Source organism: Sabethes cyaneus, chromosome 3, assembly GCF_943734655.1.
Source record: "Sabethes cyaneus chromosome 3, idSabCyanKW18_F2, whole genome shotgun sequence".
Classification (NCBI taxonomy): Eukaryota; Metazoa; Arthropoda; class Insecta; order Diptera; family Culicidae; genus Sabethes; species Sabethes cyaneus.
Window position 1 is genome coordinate 197,744,745 of NC_071355.1, and position 20,520 is coordinate 197,765,264.

General features: G+C 38.1%; 1 protein-coding gene across 1 annotated transcript; it reads left to right on the forward strand.

Annotated features, from left to right (window-relative positions):
• The first annotated feature begins 292 nt into the window (after window positions 1-292).
• On the forward strand, window positions 293-9,135 carry LOC128740577 (uncharacterized). The gene is made up of 7 exons (XM_053836134.1): window positions 293-650; window positions 713-879; window positions 948-1,048; window positions 2,159-2,184; window positions 8,270-8,734; window positions 8,799-8,965; window positions 9,028-9,135. The coding sequence occupies exons 1-7, from the start codon at window positions 293-295 to the stop codon at window positions 9,133-9,135; spliced, it is 1,392 nt and encodes a 463-aa protein (XP_053692109.1).
• The last annotated feature ends 11,385 nt before the right edge of the window (window positions 9,136-20,520 follow it).

Below are 20,520 nucleotides of genomic sequence, written 5' to 3' on the forward strand. Positions count from 1 at the left end.
TTAAAATTAGTTAGGTTTTTTAGTTTTTAGTTTAGTCTCAAGCTGTAAATGTTTGTCTCACGATAAGTGTATAATGTTATTTTGTCTTCTGTTTTATTGATAACTATAATCCGTTGTTGAACTCAACAATGTTCAAGTTCAAGTACCGATGTAAGTCTCAAAACCAATCGAACTGTCCATCAAGTAATCTCAAGTGGTTTATAATTTCTACCGGAACTATAAATACTGATGTACTGTACTAGCTTCTCATCAGTTCATCAATTCACGTCAAAGAAACAAAGTTCTATTCACGATGAAGTCAATCCTGTGTCTCGCTGCTTTGGTGGCCGTGGTAGTTGGTGCCACCGCAGTTCCAGCCCCTCGTGGTTTGAAGGAAGACTTTGAGGACTTCCTTGCCTTGGTTCCGGTCGATGAACTAACAAAGCTGGCCTTAGATTACTACAAAAACGATAAAGAAGTACAGGAGGTCTTCGCTTACCTGCAAGGCAAGGAATTTGCTGCCGTTTGGGATCAGTTGTTTGCCCTAAAGGAGGTTAAGGATCTGTTGAACTACCTGGAAGATGCTGGACTACCGGTGTACGATGCACTGAATTTTGTTGCCGATTTCCTGGGTCTGAATCATGTCAAGCCAATGCACTTTATTCGCAGCTGTAAGTTTTTATTGAGTTATCAAACCATGTGCTTAAACTTATAGGCACTCTATTGTTTTCAGTGAAAACCGGCGGACTTAATGGATTTTTCGATGAAGCCCAAGCTCTGCTGCCCTTGGACAAGCTGAAGGCCTTATTTGAGGAAAAACTGAAGACCAGCCCGGAGTTCAAAGCTCTGTTCGAAAAACTTCAGCATGCTGATTTTCAAAAGCTAGTGGATTTCTACAATGTAATTATAGGTTTTAGTGGTCTTGTGTGAGTAGATTGAAGAACGACCGTGTTGTTTTTCCTTTTCAGAACTCCGTGGAAGCTCAATCGCTATTTCAAATGCTGCGTGACCACGGTGTGGATGTTGACAAATTTGTCGAACTTGTGGCCGCATTCTTCGGCTGGGGAAAGTTTTGATGAGCGGGCTTGAATTAACAACTTTTCATCTGATTTAAAAGAACGGTAGCTTGCTTTGTAAATAGCGTTGTATAAGTAATTAATAAAGCGATTTTTGTGAAGCTAACTAATGTTTTAGTTCATTTACATAATAAGTGTAATGTATGCCTTTCTTTCGCTATGGGCGGTGGTTATGTCTACCAAATCAGTGTTCCTATATCCGGCAACTTTGAACACAGGGAAACCTAAATTTTACAGTATCAGATATAGCAGCTACTGGTTAAATGAGAAACGTTGAGTATAACATAAATTTGCTGATAGATTATCAAAACGTACGTGGTTTTACAATCGAAGTTAATCCTTTTTTGCTAGCGTGGCTAAATTCGACTGTAGCATCATTATCATAACAGTATTATATGAAGTTATTCCGTGAAGTTTTAGAAACGGAATCTAATTTCAAGGGAATTATAATTCGAATATAGACAAAATAATTCGGTCCTTTTTTAAGAGACGGCTCTGGCTGTTAGGAATGATTCATAGCACAGCTAACTATAGAGATTTCTGGAAGATCAGACATCTGCCAAAAATATTCATTTTGTGTCATGCACTTAAGTCTTTTTACGCAATGGATACGTTCCGAGAAATCAAAACTGTGTAAAACTGCTTACAAAACGTCGCAAATATTCAAGTTTTTGTAAAAAACCGCGCAAATTTCGCAAATCCGCGTAAAAAATGTACAAATTTCAAAATTTGCCTAAAATACGTTACGAATGCCTAAGCTGCGCATTAAAATCGACTGAACGAACGCATAACATTTCATATAACGTAGAATTGCTGATAGATTATTAAAAATTTAAGTGGTTTTAGACTCGACTGGTTAGAGTCAATAGCACCTGCACTCTAACAGCTGGCTGCGAAGTCTGTCGTATAAAAAACAGAAGGTAGGGTTTCGATAACGGAATGTAGTACCTAGGCTTTGCTTTGCTTTATGTGGTTTTAGAATAGAAGTTGATGACTTCGTTGCTAATGTTGTTTAATTCGATTATGGCATTAAAGAAGAGATTTTTCAGTAAGTTATAGGTTTTAGAAACGCAATCTAAATAATTTCGAGGAATTTATTGCAGTGTTGCTGTTGCTAACGAACACGCCGGTATAAGCATCCCTTTCGGACTTTCGCTCTTCTTTATTTATGCGCTGCGACGAGTTTTTTTGTGATTGTGTATTTAGTGATGGTCGTCGCTCCCGTTCGTCTTGCAGCCCGAGCGGCTGATACCGACCACTCGCGAAGACTTGCACTCCCGCCCTTGAATAGAATCAAGGACGAAGATGAAGAAGAAGAGAAAAAGGAATGCAAAATATGTATTCCAGAGCACCTCTAGGTCTCACGGGCAGCTGGTTGCTCACGAGTTATTTGACTCGCGAGTGGGCCATGCAGAAAGACGATATGAGGCTGTGCTCTGAAAATTTTCTCAATTCTCGGCGTTTTACTGGCAAAGCGCAGAAGACAAATCGAATTGCTCTCTCTCTCTCTCTCTCTCTCTCTCTCTCTCTCTCTCTCTCTCTTATTTGACAGATTGATAGTTTGTTTTGCTCAATGAGAGCGTATGAGGTGAGGCTGAAGATTTGTTTCTGTAATAGCGGATTTATTTGTTCAGTCCGGGTTGAAATTGGATGAATTTTTGATGTTCATTTGTTTTGCTCCTCCGCATTTGCTCCTATTTGATAGATAAAATTTATTTCATTTCAACCTGGGTTGAATAAACAAATTTATTATACTATAAACATCCATAAATTGGAAAAAAAATCCAACGAAAAATTAGTGAAACACATCGAAGCTCTCTTCCTCACCTGTGCATATCTCATTGGCTCTCTGAAGCGGACTATCGAACTGTCAAAACTAATCATGCTCCCGAGCAGGATTATTTTCGACAGAAGGTGAAAAACCATCAAACTGTCAAATTTTAACCAAAAAGTTAAAAAATTCACGAAATGGTTCACAGCCTTAGTCATTGTGAGAAGCAGATTGCTCTGTCTCTGTATGTTGAAGATGAGCAAAATCAAGCCTGGCTGTGCATTCGCGAGTGTGTAGGTAGCAGAAAGTCTGCAAACAGCAACGGCGACCGTTTGTCTTACGCTTGCGTGAGGGGCGTAAGCGTTGAATGCTATGCTGCTCAAACTCGCACGCGTGAGAGTAGGCATCGTTGGCTTCTCACTCGATTTGCAACATTGATTTATGGTCCGTCCATTTTTAAGAGATGGTTTTGGCTGTTCTGGATGTTTCATAGACAGGTCATTCCGGAAATTTCCGGGAGATTAGACAGTCTGTAATCTTCACATAAGGTGAATACTCAAGTCGTTTTTTAAGCCACGTAAATTCCGAAATTCACTTAGAAAGATCGGAAATTCCGTAACTTTCGTAAAAAACCCAAGTGCCCTAGTGGTGAAAGAAACCTTTGTTATACCATCTTATTTGTCACTTGATACGGATATTTCCAGCTCAAATATTATTTTTGATTGGAATTTTGTGGAGTTTTGTTACTTGAGTGTATATCTGTAAACTTTATTTTACCGTTTCAGTATTCCTCAATTTCACCTGCACCGTTTCAGACGTTGTACCAATTTTGTCTTCAATTTTTCATTTTGTTTCGTCTTAGTTGGCAGTTTTTGCGTGGTTTTCAACAAAATTTATATTCAGATCCCAAGCAACAATGTGAGTTTTATTGTATTCTTATGGTGGTCTTCAAGATCAATTTTGGTCTTAAATGCCATCATAAGAGTGTAATCAAAACCAAATTGTTACTTGGGATGTCAAGAATTCGACAAATATCGCGAAACATGACATGAAACTTGATAGAATTCAAGTACGATTTAAACGATATTTAAATATAAGTAAACCAAACGTTAAGCAAGGACTAAATGAACATAAAACTTAAAATAACAATAAATTTGACAGGTGACATATGTAATATAATACAAAATAACATTCAATCAATAATCTATATCAAAAATATAGAAGAAAATACTAGAAACAAAATTGGGTGCAGTAAATCAAATTAAACAAAAATAGTCAGGAACAACCCTGATGATTCCGAAAGACTGGTAGACTGGTAGGTAGACTGGAGGACAAGACAGACCGACGGACGAGAAACACCGATCGACAGGACTGTTTGATGGACAAAACTTGCCGTTGGATAAGATCACTGGCGTGTCCAGGCTGGAGCACGTATGCCGAATTCTCTGTAAAATTTCATGTAAAACAAGAAGTTTCGGTAATCCGCAGTTTTTAATTTAATTGGTCACTATTCTTGCGATAAGTAAATTAATTGCGTAAAAATAGTAAAAGTTTTAAATCCAATGTCAAATCCAGTTCAAATTCTGTTTTAATTTCATGCCCAATTTGAACACCGATTTAAAGTTCACTTTTAAGTCAAGTTTCAAGTTTTCATATCTCATGAATCACACAGCGCAGAACAAATCCATTAAAAAAAGGAAGAAAGGAAAAAAGGAGAAAGAAAATTAGGTTAAATTGTACAGAAAAGGAGTAAAAAACGGGACAAAATAGAAGAAAAAACGAAATAGAAGAGGAGGAAACGAGAACAGAAAATGGAGGGAAACGAGACAGAAAAAGAAAATAATGGAGAAAAAAATGAAAATGGAAAACAAAAGAGATAAACCGGAAATGAAAAACAGAACGTTACAGAGAAGACGTAAAAGCAGGACATAATAAGAGGACGAACGGAACAGCCGAGAGTGAAAAAGGGGATAGAAAAGGAGTTAAAATGTGAAACAGATGAAAGCCGGGACCGACTTAAAGGAAAATGTCGAAAGTCGGACAGAAAATGATAAAAACTAGACAGAAAAGTGAAAAAACAGAACAGAGGAAAATCATTGTTTAGGAAAAGGATGAAACCAGGATAGAAATAAGAGTGAAAATGAGGGAAACGAGACAAGAAAGGGAATGCGGAACAGAAAACAAGAGAGATTAAAGCGAAAGCTAGAGCTAGAGAGAAAAAAGAATTGATAGAGGAATTGAGAAAAACGAGAACCTTGTTCTCGTTTAAGCGAGCTAGAAAAGAAGAAAGGTGGGAAGAAAAAAGAAAAAAATGGGAAATACGGACTAAAGAATAAGGTAACATGGAAGAGAAAAAGACGAAAAAACGCGATGTAACCTAGAAAACCGGAGACGAAAGCGGAAAAGAGAGCAAAAAATGGAACAAACGTGACAGAAAAGATGAAAAAACGGGACATCAAGAAGAGTAAAATATAGACGAAGACGTAAAACGAGAAGGAATGGATATAAAAGAGTTACAAAAAACTGGAAAAAAGAAGAAAAAAGAATTGATAGAGGAATTGAGAAAAACGAGAACCTTGTTCTCGTTTAAGCGAGCTAGAAAAGAAGAAAGGTGGGAAGAAAAAAGAAAAAAATGGGAAATACGGACTAAAGAATAAGGTAACATGGAAGAGAAAAAGACGAAAAAACGCGATGTAACCTAGAAAACCGGAGACGAAAGCGGAAAAGAGAGCAAAAAATGGAACAAACGTGACAGAAAAGATGAAAAAACGGGACATCAAGAAGAGTAAAATATAGACGAAGACGTAAAACGAGAAGGAATGGATATAAAAGAGTTACAAAAAACTGGAAAAGAGTGAAAAGGGCAAAAAAGAAGGCATTCGCCTCCGGAAAAGAAAATGACAAAAAAATGTGTGGAAGCAGGGCAGAAAAGAGAGAAAAAATGGGAGAGCAAACGGAAAAAAAATTAAATAGGAACCACAAAGAGCGGACAAACGCGACAGAACAGGGGTAATACCTGTGAGTGAATCAGACGAAAAATGTTAATTTCAAGTAAAACTTCCAGTCCATGTTCTGTTTGAAGTAAAATTTCAACTTCAAATTACCGTGAACAGACATTTTTATGATTCCTCCGCTATTATAAGTATTCTAGAGTTAAATTAATAACGTTGATAGCAGCAACATGTAGTGCTACGGTCTATATTATCTGGTAAAAAACAAGGGAATTAAAAGTCAACCAACAATTGAGTATATCTTTCGTTTTGTAAACTTATTCACGGTGCCTAATTCTGCGCACTTTCTTGCCCATGTTTCTAATTCTGCGCATGTTTGTTCCTAATTCTGCGCACCTAAAAAGTAACAATAAACACTCATACCATGTTGTTTATGTCTTTATACGCTGAAAGTACATCAAAAATCCAACATTAGCCATTACCATGATTAAATACATGATCTGGCCTTCTTGTGCTGTCCAGGTGGCACAGGAACATTATTATCATTTGGATTGGCTTATTTTAAATATTTCATTGTCGATAACATGAAGGGCGAGTTCATTCGGGTTTTCTGTATACTGAACATTACACTTTAGACTAATACTAACAATTGTGTTTTCATAAGAAACCACTTCCCCACTCCCTGATAACTCAATGAAGTTCGACAGTCAAAAAAATCAGAAGTCATGGTTCCATGAATTGGCGTTCGTAGGTTCGGACCCCGAGCCGTAACACAGGATTCCAATCAACGCAAGTTAAAGGTTCTATTTGAATTTCTGCCATTTGAGAGAAGTTGCGTATTTTTTTGCGATTTCTTCATAGGATACTTTACTGCGCAGAATTTGGAACATGAATAAAAAATCTGTGCCTAAATCTGCGCACTACTGCATCGCATTTTTCCAACGAAAACAAGGCATGCAATCACTCTTTTTGCCTAAAACATGACTAAAATTAATTATTGTTTCTAATTATGCTGGGTAATTTGATCATTGCAAAGAATTTCGATCATAAATTTGTTAATTTTCTAGAAGTACAGTTTTAGCGTTGGCGCTAACGACGTTGTTTTCTGACTTATAAAATACTTTCAGTTTCACTTTAATTTATTTCGCTGTCAAATATTATGGCCTTTTTGTGAATAATGGCGTAATATTCAACAGAGATTTATAAAAAAATAACACAATGGCCATAGTTATGCACAATGTTGAAAAATACATATATAAAGAAAAATGCGCAGAATTAGGAGCTGCGCAGAATTAGGAGCGGTCACGGTAGTCCAAATAATATGTCCAATGTCAAGCTCATGTTCAAGTACAATTGTAGGTTCGATCTTGAGCCTAATTTAATTCCAATTGCAGGTTCAATTTTAAGCCAAATTTCAACTTCAATTCAAGTCAAATTTCAACTTTAAATCCAATTCCAATTCCAATTTAATTTTTATTTCAATTTTGTCAGGTGCTCCACCTTTTGTTTATGTCTGAGTACGCTAGTCATAAGATAATAAGAATTTTTCCTCTCGTAGACAAATCGAAGTACGTGACATGACAGTCTGATGGACAAGACAGACTCCTGAATAAGACAGACCAATGGACAAGATAGTCCGCTGGCAGGTTATGCTGATGGATAAGACAAATGGAGGACAGAATAGACTGTTGGACAAGACAGATAAACCGACAAAATTGATTGATAGACGAGACAGACCGATGAAAGAGACTGGACGATGGACAAGACAAACTAATGGACAAGCAAGACCGATGGAAAAGACAGACTGATACACAGACAGAGTAGCCGTGTTCATCATTCCGACGGATTGATGTTCATGACAGACTAACGTTAGGTCAGAAGGTTGGCAAGATAAACCGATGGACGAGACAGACCCCTGGTTAAGATAGATCGTTAAAAAGAAGACTAACTGGCTAGGCAGTCCAATGGACAAGACATACCGTTCGACAGAACAGATTGATGGATAAAGCAAGTCGAAATCTTGTAGAATAAATAAACATTCGCGTTTAAATTCATCTTTTTGTGCCACAACAATACCACTTTCATGCAAAAGTTTGTAGTAGTTTCGGCGCAATGAAGACCATTTTACTCTAATTTGCGTGAAATAATCATTATTAATCTGCAAAATATTATTATTCGCGGTAGTTTTTCTTTCGTGTTGTTTAGATCACTCTGAAATAAATTTGCAGTGCCCAGTTCTTTTGCTTAAAAAAATACGATTTACCATAAATCATGAGAGTAAGATTAGGATTATTCGAGAAAATAGCTTATGTAATATTTAAGAAAAGTAGTGCAATCTGTTACCAATAGGTGATTGCGTGTTGAAATGACTGTTTGTTTATTAAATAATTCAAGTGTCGACCATATCCAAGTAGAGTATGTGGATTACCTATTAAGTACTCTACTGTAAAATATCTGAGTACTTACAATCCCACTTATCTCTAAATCCAAAGATGAGAAACATGGCATTGAGCAGTATAAAAGATGTCGTTCGGTGACAGTTCAGTATCAGTTTCACTTTTCACTAATTGAAGTTCACTACAAACGATTTTCACCAACCATGAAACCAACTTTGGTTCTTGTTGCTCTGGTAGCAATCATCACCTGTGCCTCGGCAGTTCCGGCACCCCGTGGTCTACTGGAAGACTTCGAAGATTTCGTGGCTTTAGTTCCGGTCGATGATCTGGCAAAGTTGGCTTTCAATTACTACCAGAACGATAAGGATGTTCAGGACTTTTTCGCTTATCTGCAAGGAAAGGAATTCTCCACCGTTTGGGATCAATTTTTCGCGCTGCATGAAGTAAAGGATCTACTGCACTATTTGAATGATGCTGGAGTGCCTGTGTATGAGGGTTTGAATTTCGTTGCTGATTTCCTCGGACTAAACCACGTCAAGCCGGTGCGCGTCGTTCGTAGTTGTAAGTTTTAAACTCGTTTTAACATGACAACTGAATGAGAAACATCTAATCTACACATATTTAGTGAGAACTGGTGGACTATCTGGGTTCGTCAATGAAGCTTTGGAACTGTTTCCTAAGGACAAGTTTGAAGCGCTGTTTGAGGAGAAGCTAAAGACCAGTCCGGAATTTAAGGCTCTGTTTGAGAAGCTGCAGCGCTTTGATTTCCATAAGCTGGAGGAGTTCTATAATGTAAGTTTGGTTTGCATTCTTGGTGAGGGATTTGGATTTAAAAGTTTTTTGTAATTTTTCAGAACTCCAAAGAAGTGCAGTCTCTGTTTGCCAAGCTGAGAGAATACGGTGTTGATATCGATAAGTTCGTAGAGCTCGTCGCTGATTTCTTTGGATGGGGAAAACACTAAAAGCTGATCGGGTTGATTCTATTTACATAAAATAAAATAAGCAACTATTTCAACATAATGTGAAACAAATGCAACTTTCATATAGAAAGAACCAGGCCATGCTATTAATATTTCTTGATTTCCACTACGATCTTTTGTTTATTCAACTCAATGGCGGTCGCGATGATGCGTAGCGACATTTTTCCACATTCCAACGAGACGCAATTTGTCCTCAGGCAAGGGTGAAATCGCTAGTGGCATTGGTATAGATGACTTTCCGCTGAGCCCAGGTTGACAGATCTCCGGATTTCTATGCCATTCTCGAGAGGGTAAACACAGACGATTGTGCAAACAGTACCGCTTACCGGTTGCAATTAAATGCTTCATAAGCGATTCATCAAAACCAAATAATAATAAAAGTATTCCGAATGGTAAATCGTTTCGCTGCGACTCGGTAATGGAAATATTGTCTACCGGAGCTCATCTGTTGGTATTTGCACATGGTAGAATAAGAGCGGTTCCAACTAGAAAATTAATAATGCCCATCCCGCATTGTGAACATGTAAATATTGTTTTTAATAGCAGATTCATGTGTCATGTGTTTTTTGCGTGAAGAATTTTCTACTATGTACTAAATCCAAACTGATTTGGCTTAGATAAGATGATTCAATAAATCATTTTCCACCCTAAAATTTTCGAATTCCTATTTCTAGATGTCCGAATTATGAGAAAAGGGTCCTTTTTCTTGTTGCTGTAAATGAATCTTTCCCATGTTTAAAGTATGCTACTGTTAGAAACAATTTCACGGTCGACAAGAAACTCAACTCTGTCACGAAAGAAGACTTGTCACTTTGATGATTCTCTTAATTTTTTGAATATGATACAGCATGATAAAGAAGTAAGAAATTTTGTTGAGGCAAATCTATCAGTAGAGTAAATTGAACTAATAGGTACAAATAGTTAAAAGATACTTTTCGGTTATAAATTTTGTAAGAAACTACCAATTCTGGCTTATATTTAGGTTTACAATTAGCTTTATCCCGAATCGGCGAGATTCGGTAACCGGCCAATGCAGCCTTGTAATTAGCCTAATGGATTCCCCATTAAATTTGTATCGAAAAGATCTATTCACCTTGCTTGCCATTATTCCGGATAACGATTAAATCCCGTTCGTTTAATTAATGGAAATTGGCTGAAAGTTTGTTGTTGACCAGTGCGGCGAAAGTGAAACCGGTAACACAATTCTAGGCAAAAGGAGTAGGATGAGGTAAAACAGATGGTTGTAAGTTTTTTGTGTTTAACTTTATTTTAATATGAAACAAGCTCATTGTTTTGCATGACTTTGTTTTCGAAATTCGAAATTTTCCTCTCTACAGGAACCATACACTTGACTCCGCCGTCTTGCGTTCGCGGAAACTTTTGAAAAGTCTTGTTTTTCTATTTCGCGTAATCGGTAGCTGAAAGTGATAGCGATAAACTGTTATCGGATCGAAAGTCATAAAGAACTGACACCGAAACTGTTCCACCCCGTCGCGTTGCGAACTGAAATAAGAACCTCCCGGACCGGTCTAATTCGTTACGAAAACAAGCTGTCGGTTTTGATATTTTTGATCTCTTATCAAAAACAGACAATCTTACCAGAAATCCCTCCGACTCCCGCACTGCTGCGCCGCACCACTCCCGAGCCGGAGCCGGAGGATGATGGCAGTGGTATCATGTTTCGGCTGAATGGGAACGTGGCAAGAATGTAGGTAGGTACCGAAACTCTCGACGCGCTGGAAAAGCTGAAAGTGATGGTTGGAGCGGCGTGCCACCTCACAAAAACGTCTCGACTTTTCCATCATCCGCTTCATCATCATTCATCCTGCATACAAGCTAACGGTTGCTTTTAGAACTATGGTGTATACGAAACAGGAAGAGCGCAATGCTCCTAACCTGTATATTCGAAGTAAAGTCAAGGTCTGCCAGCAGTGATTCAAAGGACGGATTATCGGAGGCGGTTCATCTTTTCATTTAGCTAATGAGTCAGTTGCTTTGGACTTTTTCCGAATGGGTTTCACCAGGAGATTTCATCAATAGAAATGTGTACAGTACAGGATATATGCTTTAGAAGTGCATTTCCTTGAAATTGATGATTGGTGAAAAATATAATTAATTGGTTGGATTTACCGCAAAGCTTCTGGTGATCACGATGTGACTGGTAAAAAACAAGGTGAATCAACGAGCATTTTAAATGTTAATTCAAAATTACTACTCGAAATTTTTGTTCAGGTGAGAATCGCTTTCACTTGAACATTTCACAGCTGACATTAAAATCAAACAAGTAGAGCACAGAGTTAAAAGCTGCATATACTGTCCGCTGAAACGGAATTCTTAGAAAATCAGTTGAGTGAAGTATTTTCGAGGGCGCGTTCACATTGACCTTAGAATCCAATTGGCATCAATTAATCCACATAATAGCGTTCCAACAAATGTGGTACCCATATCGTCTCCTTTTTTCCAATGTGCCCAGGTCGATGGCAGCATGGATACATGAAACTCTTTGGTAATTCACAATGTGTTTGGGGTTATTTGCTCTATCTACAAGAAAGGCGATAAGCTGGATTGTGAGAACTACCGAGCGATCACTATCCTAAATGTCCTCTACAAAATTCTTTCCAAGTCATCTTCTATCGACTATCACCAATAGCCAATAGATTCGTGAAAAGTTATCAGGCCGGCTTCATGAAGGATTGGTTTACCACGAACCAAATCTTACCCTGCGGTAGACCCTTCAGAAGTGCCGCGAATTCAGAGTCCCCATGCATCACCTTTTCATTGATTTCAAAGCCGCATATGATAGTGTAAACCGACTATGGAAAATTCTGGACGAAAACGGCTTTCCCGGTAAGCTTACTAGATTTGTCATGGATGGATGGGATCCAGTATTGTGTGAGAATCTCGAGTGGACTGTCGGACCCATTCGAAGTTTGCAGGGGACTTCGGCAAGGAAATGGTCTTTCCTGCAAGCTATTCAACATTACACTTGAAGGTGATAGAAGACGAGTCGCGATTGAAATGCGGGGCACGATTTTTAATACATCCAGTCAATTTTTACTTCCTTTGCCGACGACGTGGATGCTGTCGGCAAAACATTTGAGGCGGTGGAAGATAAGTACACCAGACTAAAACGCAAAGCAGAGAATTGGATTGAAGATAAACACGTCTAAACCGAAGTACATGCTAGCGGATGAGACCGAGTGCGATAAGATCCGCTTAGCAGCCACGTAGCCAGAGGTGGAGGCCAGGAGCCCTATCTTGGCTCCTAATACATTATGTGCATATATTACTGCTTATAAATATAATACAGAACAATACATTTAATGTATTGTAGTTCTAAACGAAAAAATATGTATATAAAACAGTTAAAATCAAAATTGGGCCCCCGGGCCTCCCCTTCTGGCTACTTGGCTGCCGCTTAGGTAGTACCATGGTATACCATGGTAATCTATGGAGATGAATGTGAGGTATTTGACGAGTTCATATATCTTGGCTCACTTGGTCCACAAACATTTCCGGTCGAACAATCTGAGCCTCTGTACAAAGTGCACATTATACAAAACGGAAAACGTTCTCTACGGACATGAAACGTAGATATCGGTAGAAGAGGACTTTTGAGTAATCGAAGTTTTCGAACGGGGGGTGCTACGAACCATCATTGGTGGTTTGCAAGAGAACAGTGTATGAAGACGAAGCATGAACCAGGAACTTGCATGTGTCTGCGGCGAATCCAATATTAAGAAAGTGGCTAAAGCTTAACGGATACGTTAGGTAGGTCGTGTTGCTAGAATGCCGGACAACTATCTTGCAACAATGGTTTTCGGTTGGAATCCCGTAGGAACGAGAAGAAGAGGGGCACAGCGAGCGACTGAAGCACTAGGTGCACATGAAACAAGAAACCAGCTGCCATGGACTGAATTAGATGTAGGAATTACGTTATGCAGGCCTTGTCATAAAATGTAACGCCAACTAAGCAAGTAAGTAAGTAAGTAAGTAAGTAAGTAAGTAAGTAAGTAAGTAAGTAAGTAAGTAAGTAAGTAAGTAAGTAAGTAAGTAAGTAAGTAAGTAAGTAAGTAAGTAAGTAAGTAAGTAAGTAAGTAAGTAAGTAAGTAAGTAAGTAAGTAAGTAAGTAAGTAAGTAAGTAAGTAAGTAAGTAAGTAAGTAAGTAAGTAAGTAAGTAAGTAAGTAAGTAAGTAAGTAAGTAAGTAAGTAAGTAAGTAAGTAAGTAAGTAAGTAAGTAAGTAAGTAAGTAAGTAAGTAAGTAAGTAAGTAAGTAAGTAAGTAAGTAAGTAAGTAAGTAAGTAAGTAAGTAAGTAAGTAAGTAAGTAAGTAAGTAAGTAAGTAAGTAAGTAAGTAAGTAAGTAAGTAAGTAAGTAAGTAAGTAAGTAAGTAAGTAAGTAAGTAAGTAAGTAAGTAAGTAAGTAAGTAAGTAAGTAAGTGAATATGCTGGCTGATTTGGCTGATCTTTCAGAAGAATGTTTTGGTCTGTGAAAACGGAGTAATCGTAGGATGGCGAATGTATTATTATTTATCTCAATCGAGTGGGTCACGCTATGTCCGAAAGCACTTATTATTCAACTTTCATGCACCTCAGATTTTTCTTCACAGGATGTTAGTATTGGTCAAAACGATTAATTTAAGAAAGGTCCTAAAATATTCTATCTTGGGTTTTTAAAAATTCACCCCGCCAGTGGCCGGCGCTTCCAACGGCGGGTCGCCGGTAATACTCGCGGCCGTCTCGCCCTGAATGATCTAGTGTTACTATAGATAGTTTTTGTGGTCTTGTTATTGATTAAAACATTAGTCACTCTCGAATTTCTCGAGTTCGATTAGTTTTTGAGTTACGCAAAAAATGCTACCCCTACTACAGGGGTGAGAGGTCTCTAACCATCAAAAAATAAATTCAAGATTCCAAAATCCCCCACATGCCAAATTTGGAAATTTGGTTCCATTTGCTTGATTAGTTCTCGAGTTATGAGGAAATTTGTATTTCATTTATATGGGAGCCCTTCCTATTATTAGGGAGATTGGTCATAATTTACCGTAGAAAAAATGTCTACCTTCTAAAACTCCCGGAAGCCAAATTTAGTTCCATTTGCTTGATTACTTCTCAAGTTATGAGAAAATTTGTATTTCATTTCTATGGGAGCCCTCCCCCATCCTAAACAGGGGTCCTAATTCACCAAAAAAATTCTTGCCTCCGAAAACCCCCACCTGCCAAATTTGGTTCCATTTGCTTGATTAGTCCTCGAGTTATGACGAAATTTGAATTTCATTTGCATGGGAGCCCCTCCTCCTAAACAGGGGAGGGGTTCTAATTCATCATAGAAACAATTCTTGCCTCCGAAAATCACCACATGCCGAATTTGGTTCCATTTGCTTGATTAGTTCTGGAGATAAGAGGAAATGTGTATTTTATTTGTACAGAATCCCCCCCTCTTGAAGAGGAGGGGGGGGGGTCATAATTCCCTTTCTAAAGAGGGGAGGGGTCATAATTCATTATAGAAAAAAATCTTGCTTCCAAAAACACCCACATGCCAAATTTGGTTCCAATTGCTTGATTAGTTCTCTAGTTATGCAGAAATTTGTGTTTCTTTTGTATGGGAGCCCCCCTCTTAGGGAGGAGGGGTCTCTAACTATCATATGAACCTTCCCCGGCCCCAAAACCCCCTACATGCAAATTTTCACCCTGATCGGTTTAGTAGTTTTCGATTCTATAAGGAACATACCGACAGACAGCCAGAAATCTATTTTATTGGTATAGATTTTCCAACACACTTCCTCCCATAGTACTAGTACTAAAATACACAGTACATACCTCCTTTTTCTCTCTGAAAGTCCAATTACTGCTACGCTACTGCACACTATACATTATAAAAGCAATAACATATGAAATCTGAGCAGAAAAGCAGTTCATTTTGACAAATCAAAACCGTGACAAAATCGGGGAGTGATAAAATCGGGGAGTGACAAAATCGGGTTACCACCGTATTCGTATTTTTCTCACTCTTTTTAAGTCCTTCTCGTTTTTCGTCTTCATGTGTGCTGTTTTCCTCTTTTTGAAGCGCTGTTTTCGGGATTTTCTGCCCTTCTATTCTTTTTGTCTTTTTTCCCTTCCCTCTACGGTTTACTTTTTGCTTTATTCGGTTTTTCCTGTTTTTCTTTTCCTCTTTTTTTGACCCATATTTTTCTAGTTTTATCCCTTTTCTCATTTCAGCTATCGGTTTTCTTTTTTCTCTCTCGTTTTGTTTTTTTGCACTGCGATTTCTTTTGTGGTTGTGACGTTTTCCCTTTTTTGTCTCGTTTTTTCTCGGTTTTCATGTTTCTCGTTTTGACTGTTTCTGCTTTTACTCTTCCTTTTCTTTTCTTTCCTTGTTCCATGTTTCGCTCATTTCCTGAGTTCTAAATTTCCTTTATTTTGTTTTTCATCTTTCTTCTTCGGTTTCGCCCCGTTTCGGATCCGTCTCCAATCTTTTGCTTACACGTGTTTTGCATTTGCATTGACGTTTTCTTTTCTGGTCCTTGTTTTTGTCGAGAGACTTGTTTGACCAACGATACTAATTTTGGTTTTAGTGATGGCGTTTTGACCAACACGCCACCACTAAAACCAAAACTTGTTTTTGTCTTTATTCGCTTTTCAACTCCTTTTCTTTCCCTTTTTTCGTTCTTTCAACAATTGCTGTTTTTTCGTCCGCCTGTTCTGTTCTTCCTCGTATTTTGTGCTGTTTTTCCTCCTTTTTGGTCATTTTCTGTTATTCTTTTCCGTTTTATCCCTTTTGTCTATATCAGTATTTTCTCCTCATTTCATTTTATTTTCTTTCTCAGTTTTCTTCCTACCCTGTTCTTTTTTTTTTCTATTCTTCTGCTCCCGTATTTTTTGCTTTTGTTTTTTTCACTGACCGCTTTTTTCACCTTTTTCGTCCAATTATTCTTTTTTTTCTGCTTATTTTATCCTCATTTTTTTCTTGTATTTTCGTTTTCTTTAGAATTCTTCTTTCTTTTTGCTCATTTTACTTTCGTTGATGCTTTTTCGTCAAATCTTCTCGTTTTTCATCTTTTTCTCTCTTGTTTACTTGTTTTCTACTTTTATCTCTTTTTATGTCACGTTTTCCCGATCGATAAAATTTTAAACTGCTGACTTCTCGGCACGTATCCCAGCCCGGGGCACGCCAGTGGTTATGGTATATATTGAAACTAGCTGACCCGACAAACTTCGTATTGCCACAAATTAACCTGTGTTGTACATAAATCATGAATCTCGGATGATCTTTATCACTTCTCGAGTTTTGCAAGTCCCCCAGACCCGACGGCGGGTCACCGGCAACACTCGCGACCGGCTCGTCCTGAATGATCTAGTGTTACTATAGATAGTTTTTGTGGTCTTGTTATTGATTAATGTTTTATGGAAGAGTCTCGAATTTCTCGAGTTGGATTAGTTTTTGAGTTTCGCCAAAATTTCTGTTTTATTTGTATGAGAGTCCATATCCCCCTACCACAGGGGTGAGAGGTCTCTAACTATCATAAAATAAATTCAAGACTCAAAAATCTCCTACATGCTAAATTTGGTTCCATTTGCTTGATTAGTACTCAAATTATAAGGAAATTTGTATTTCATTTGTATGGAAGCCCACCCTCTTAAAAGGGAAAGGGGTCGTAATACACCACAGAAAAAAAATTCTGCCATCTAAAACTCTCACATGCCAAATTTGGTTCCATTTACTTGATTAGTTCTAAAGTTATGAGCAAATTTGTATTTCGTTTGAATGGGAGCCCCCCCCCCTCCTAAAAAGGTAAGAAGTCCTAATTCATCATGGGAAAAATGGTTGCCTCCAAAAACACCCACATGCCAAATGTTGTTCTATTTGCTTGATTAGTTCTCGAGTTAGGAGGAAATTTGTATTTCATTTGTACAGGAGCCCCCCCTCTTAGAGTGGGGAGGGGTCCTAATTCACCGTAGAAAATTTTCTTGCCCTCGAAAACCTTCACATGCCAAAGTTGGTTCCATTTGCTTGATTAGTTCTCGAGTTATGGGGAAATTTGTATTTCATTTGTATTGGAGCCCCCCCTCCTAATGTGGGAAGAGATCCTAATTCATCACAGAAAAAATTCTTGCCTCCAAAAACACCTACATGCCAAATTTGGTTCCATTTGCTGGATTAGTTCTCGAGTTATGAGGAAATTTGTATGGCAGCCCCCCCTCTTAAAGGAGAGAGGAGTTACAATTCCTCTTATAAAGAGGGAGGGGTCTCAATTTACCATAGAATAAATTCTGGTCACCGAAAACACCCACATGCCAAATTTGGTTCTATTTGCTTGATTAGTTCTCGAGTTATGAGGAAATTTGTATTTCATTTGTATAGGAGCCCCCCCTCCTAAAGTGGGGAGAGGTTCTTATTCATCATAGAAAACATTCTTGCCTCCAAAAACACCTACATGCCAAATTTGGTTCCATTTGCTGGATTAGCTCTCGAGTTATAAGGAAATTTGTATTTCGTTTGTATAGGAGTCCCCCCCCCATCTTAAAGTGGGGAGGGGTCCCAATTCATCATAGAAAAAAATTTTGTCTTCAAAAACACACACATGCCAAATTTGGTTCCATTTGCTTGATTAGTTCTCGAGTTATGAGGAAATTGGTATTTCATTTGTACAGGAGCCCCCCCTCTTAAAGTGAGGAGGGGTCCTAATTCAACATAGAAAATTTTCTTGCCCTCGAAAACCTTCACATGCCAAATTTGGTTCCATTTGCTTGATTAGTTCTCGAGTTATGAGGAAATTTGTATGGAAACCCCCCCTCTTAAAGGGGAGAGGAGTTATAATTCCCCTTATAAAGAGGGGAGGGGTCTCAAATTACCCTAGAATAAATTCTTGTCACCGAAAACACCCACATGTCAAATTTGGTTCTATTTGCTTAATTAGTTCTCGAATTATGCAGAAATTTGTGTTTCATTTGTATGGGAGCCCCCCCTCTTAGTGGGGGGAGGGGTCTCTAACCATCACTAAAACCTTTCCTGGCCCTAAAAACCTCTACATGCAAATTTTCACGCCGATTGGTTCAGTAGTTTTTGATTCTATAAGGAACACAAAACAGACAGACAGACAGACAGACAGACAGACAGACAGACAGACAGACAGACAGACAGACAGAAATCCTTCTTTATAGGTATAGATGGAGCCTGCATTCGGCTTTACCTGATTACAAAGCGCTTGGCAACGGTGATGCTGAGCCGGTTGCATACACGTCAATGATGGAACATGTCGATCAGCTTTTGTAATTCGATACAATCTGAGCATCTGAGCGTCCTGCAAGGTAGATTTTGAGGTTACCAACGTCACGGTTCTGCATCCTGGAGGAAGTATCATGCAAACCTCGGTGGTTCCCCGTTGGTGTGGTCAATGCGATCAAATGCTGCTTTGATGTCGGTATGCTCCGTGGCTGCTTGTGCTCCAACTTCCTGTATGTTGTAGACAAAATGAGTTGAATTCTACCAGATTTGCGATAATCGAGTGGACATAACCAGTACATGTGGAATGAGATCACGGATAATCGCTTGATTTTATTGGATGTGGCTATGTTTGATGCTTTTACATTCTACACAATCATGAATTAGCGTGTTTTACACCAAAATAAAATGCGCATTCATAATTTTACCAAATAGTTTCCGCGTTTTTAAGCAATTAATAGCATAGGCCATTCTACCCCACCGGTGCGTTCTGGACAGTCTTACCTATGTACGGTTTTTAAACCTTTTACTAATAGTCTTGACTTGCATTGAACAAGTTTAAAATAAACGAATTTTTCAAAAAGTTATGCGGAAGAGAATTTATATGATAAATGTGATTCTTTTGCTATCATATGATGGTATGTTTTGTTCGCCATACCTATCACCCATAAATTCGGTGGCTGAATTGATTTAAATACGAGCACCGATAAAGGCGCATATTTGGAAATGCTTACATGAAAAGGGTGGAGATGTGCACATATCGTTGGCTACAAATGGGTACCTGTAACTACCTTCTCTCTTTGCTTTTTGGTAAAAGGGCCACAGCTTTGTGCTTCGCTACAGGCATCATGCGATTTGAATCATTCGAAGTAAAGGTATGATTTTGGGTATTGTATGATGGAATGGTTGTCAAAATGTGATGGTACGAATATGCGCAATAAATCAGTAGCGATTTATTATTCGTCTAATTTTCACCGTGCGAATTCAAATTTATCTTTGACAACCTGGATGAAAAATAACCCGTGTTTTTGATGCTATTTTTACTTCGGGTTCAAGTACTACATCACATAGTTACCTTTTTCAAAGTCCACAATTACATTGTGAATCTAATCCACTTGACGATTATTTATAAAATGCTTACTGTTTAAGTAATACATTAGACGATATCACTACTGTGGAGAGTGGATTAGCAACGGAAGGTTAAGCATATTTTACTCGCCAAGTAAATCAAAATGATAAGTGGTTTACCACTATTTCTTCGCAAGTAAATAAATTGTTCGGCAAAGCAAAGCCTTGGGTTTATACCGTCTTTAGACATTACCCTTCTTTATCAACAGGCTTCGCAGCCGGCTGTTAGAGTACAGGAAAATTACGGGGCCAGCGCAACGATCCTACTAACTCAATTGTTATATTGTAATATTGTTCGGTGTATTAGTAATTTAGTATCAGTTTCATTTCACAACAAACTACAATTAACCTATTTCACAATGAAGCAACTTTTGGTGCTAAGTTTACTAGCGGCATTGGCCTACAGCACGGAAGTTTCTACACCACAAGGTATGAAGGAAGATTTGGACGATTTTCTTGCTCTGGTTCCGAAAGAGGATATGGCAAAATTGGCAAAATGTTTTATGCATTGAATCATGTTTGCTTCTTCCTAGTGAGAACTGGAGGACTAAGTGGACTCCTGGATGAAGCTTTGGCTCTGCTGCATACGGATAAGTTAAAAGTTCTGATCGATGAGACAAGCCGAGAGTTCAAGAACTCTAAAGAGGTGCAATCTTTGTTCCAAAAACTGCGCGATCATGGTATCGATGTCGACAAGTTCGTGCAGTTGGTTGCTGGATTTTTCGGCTGGGGAATTCTCTGGTAAACTGGATGATTGAAGTTTGTAATAAATATTCTATCTCATTTTAGATCAAATGTTTTTCTAAAAAAATCACACTATTCATATCACAATCACTTAGATTAGATTTTGATAAAAATAGGTACTGTAGAAAATGTTTGTAAAATTATTTTAAGACGCCTCAAGAAAAATTTCAATTCTTAGCGTTATCTAAGAGTACTGTATCGCAGTTAAAAGCCTCATCTCTTTCATTTCAAACTTCGTTATCTTTTAATGTCAGTGATAAATAAATTTATAGGC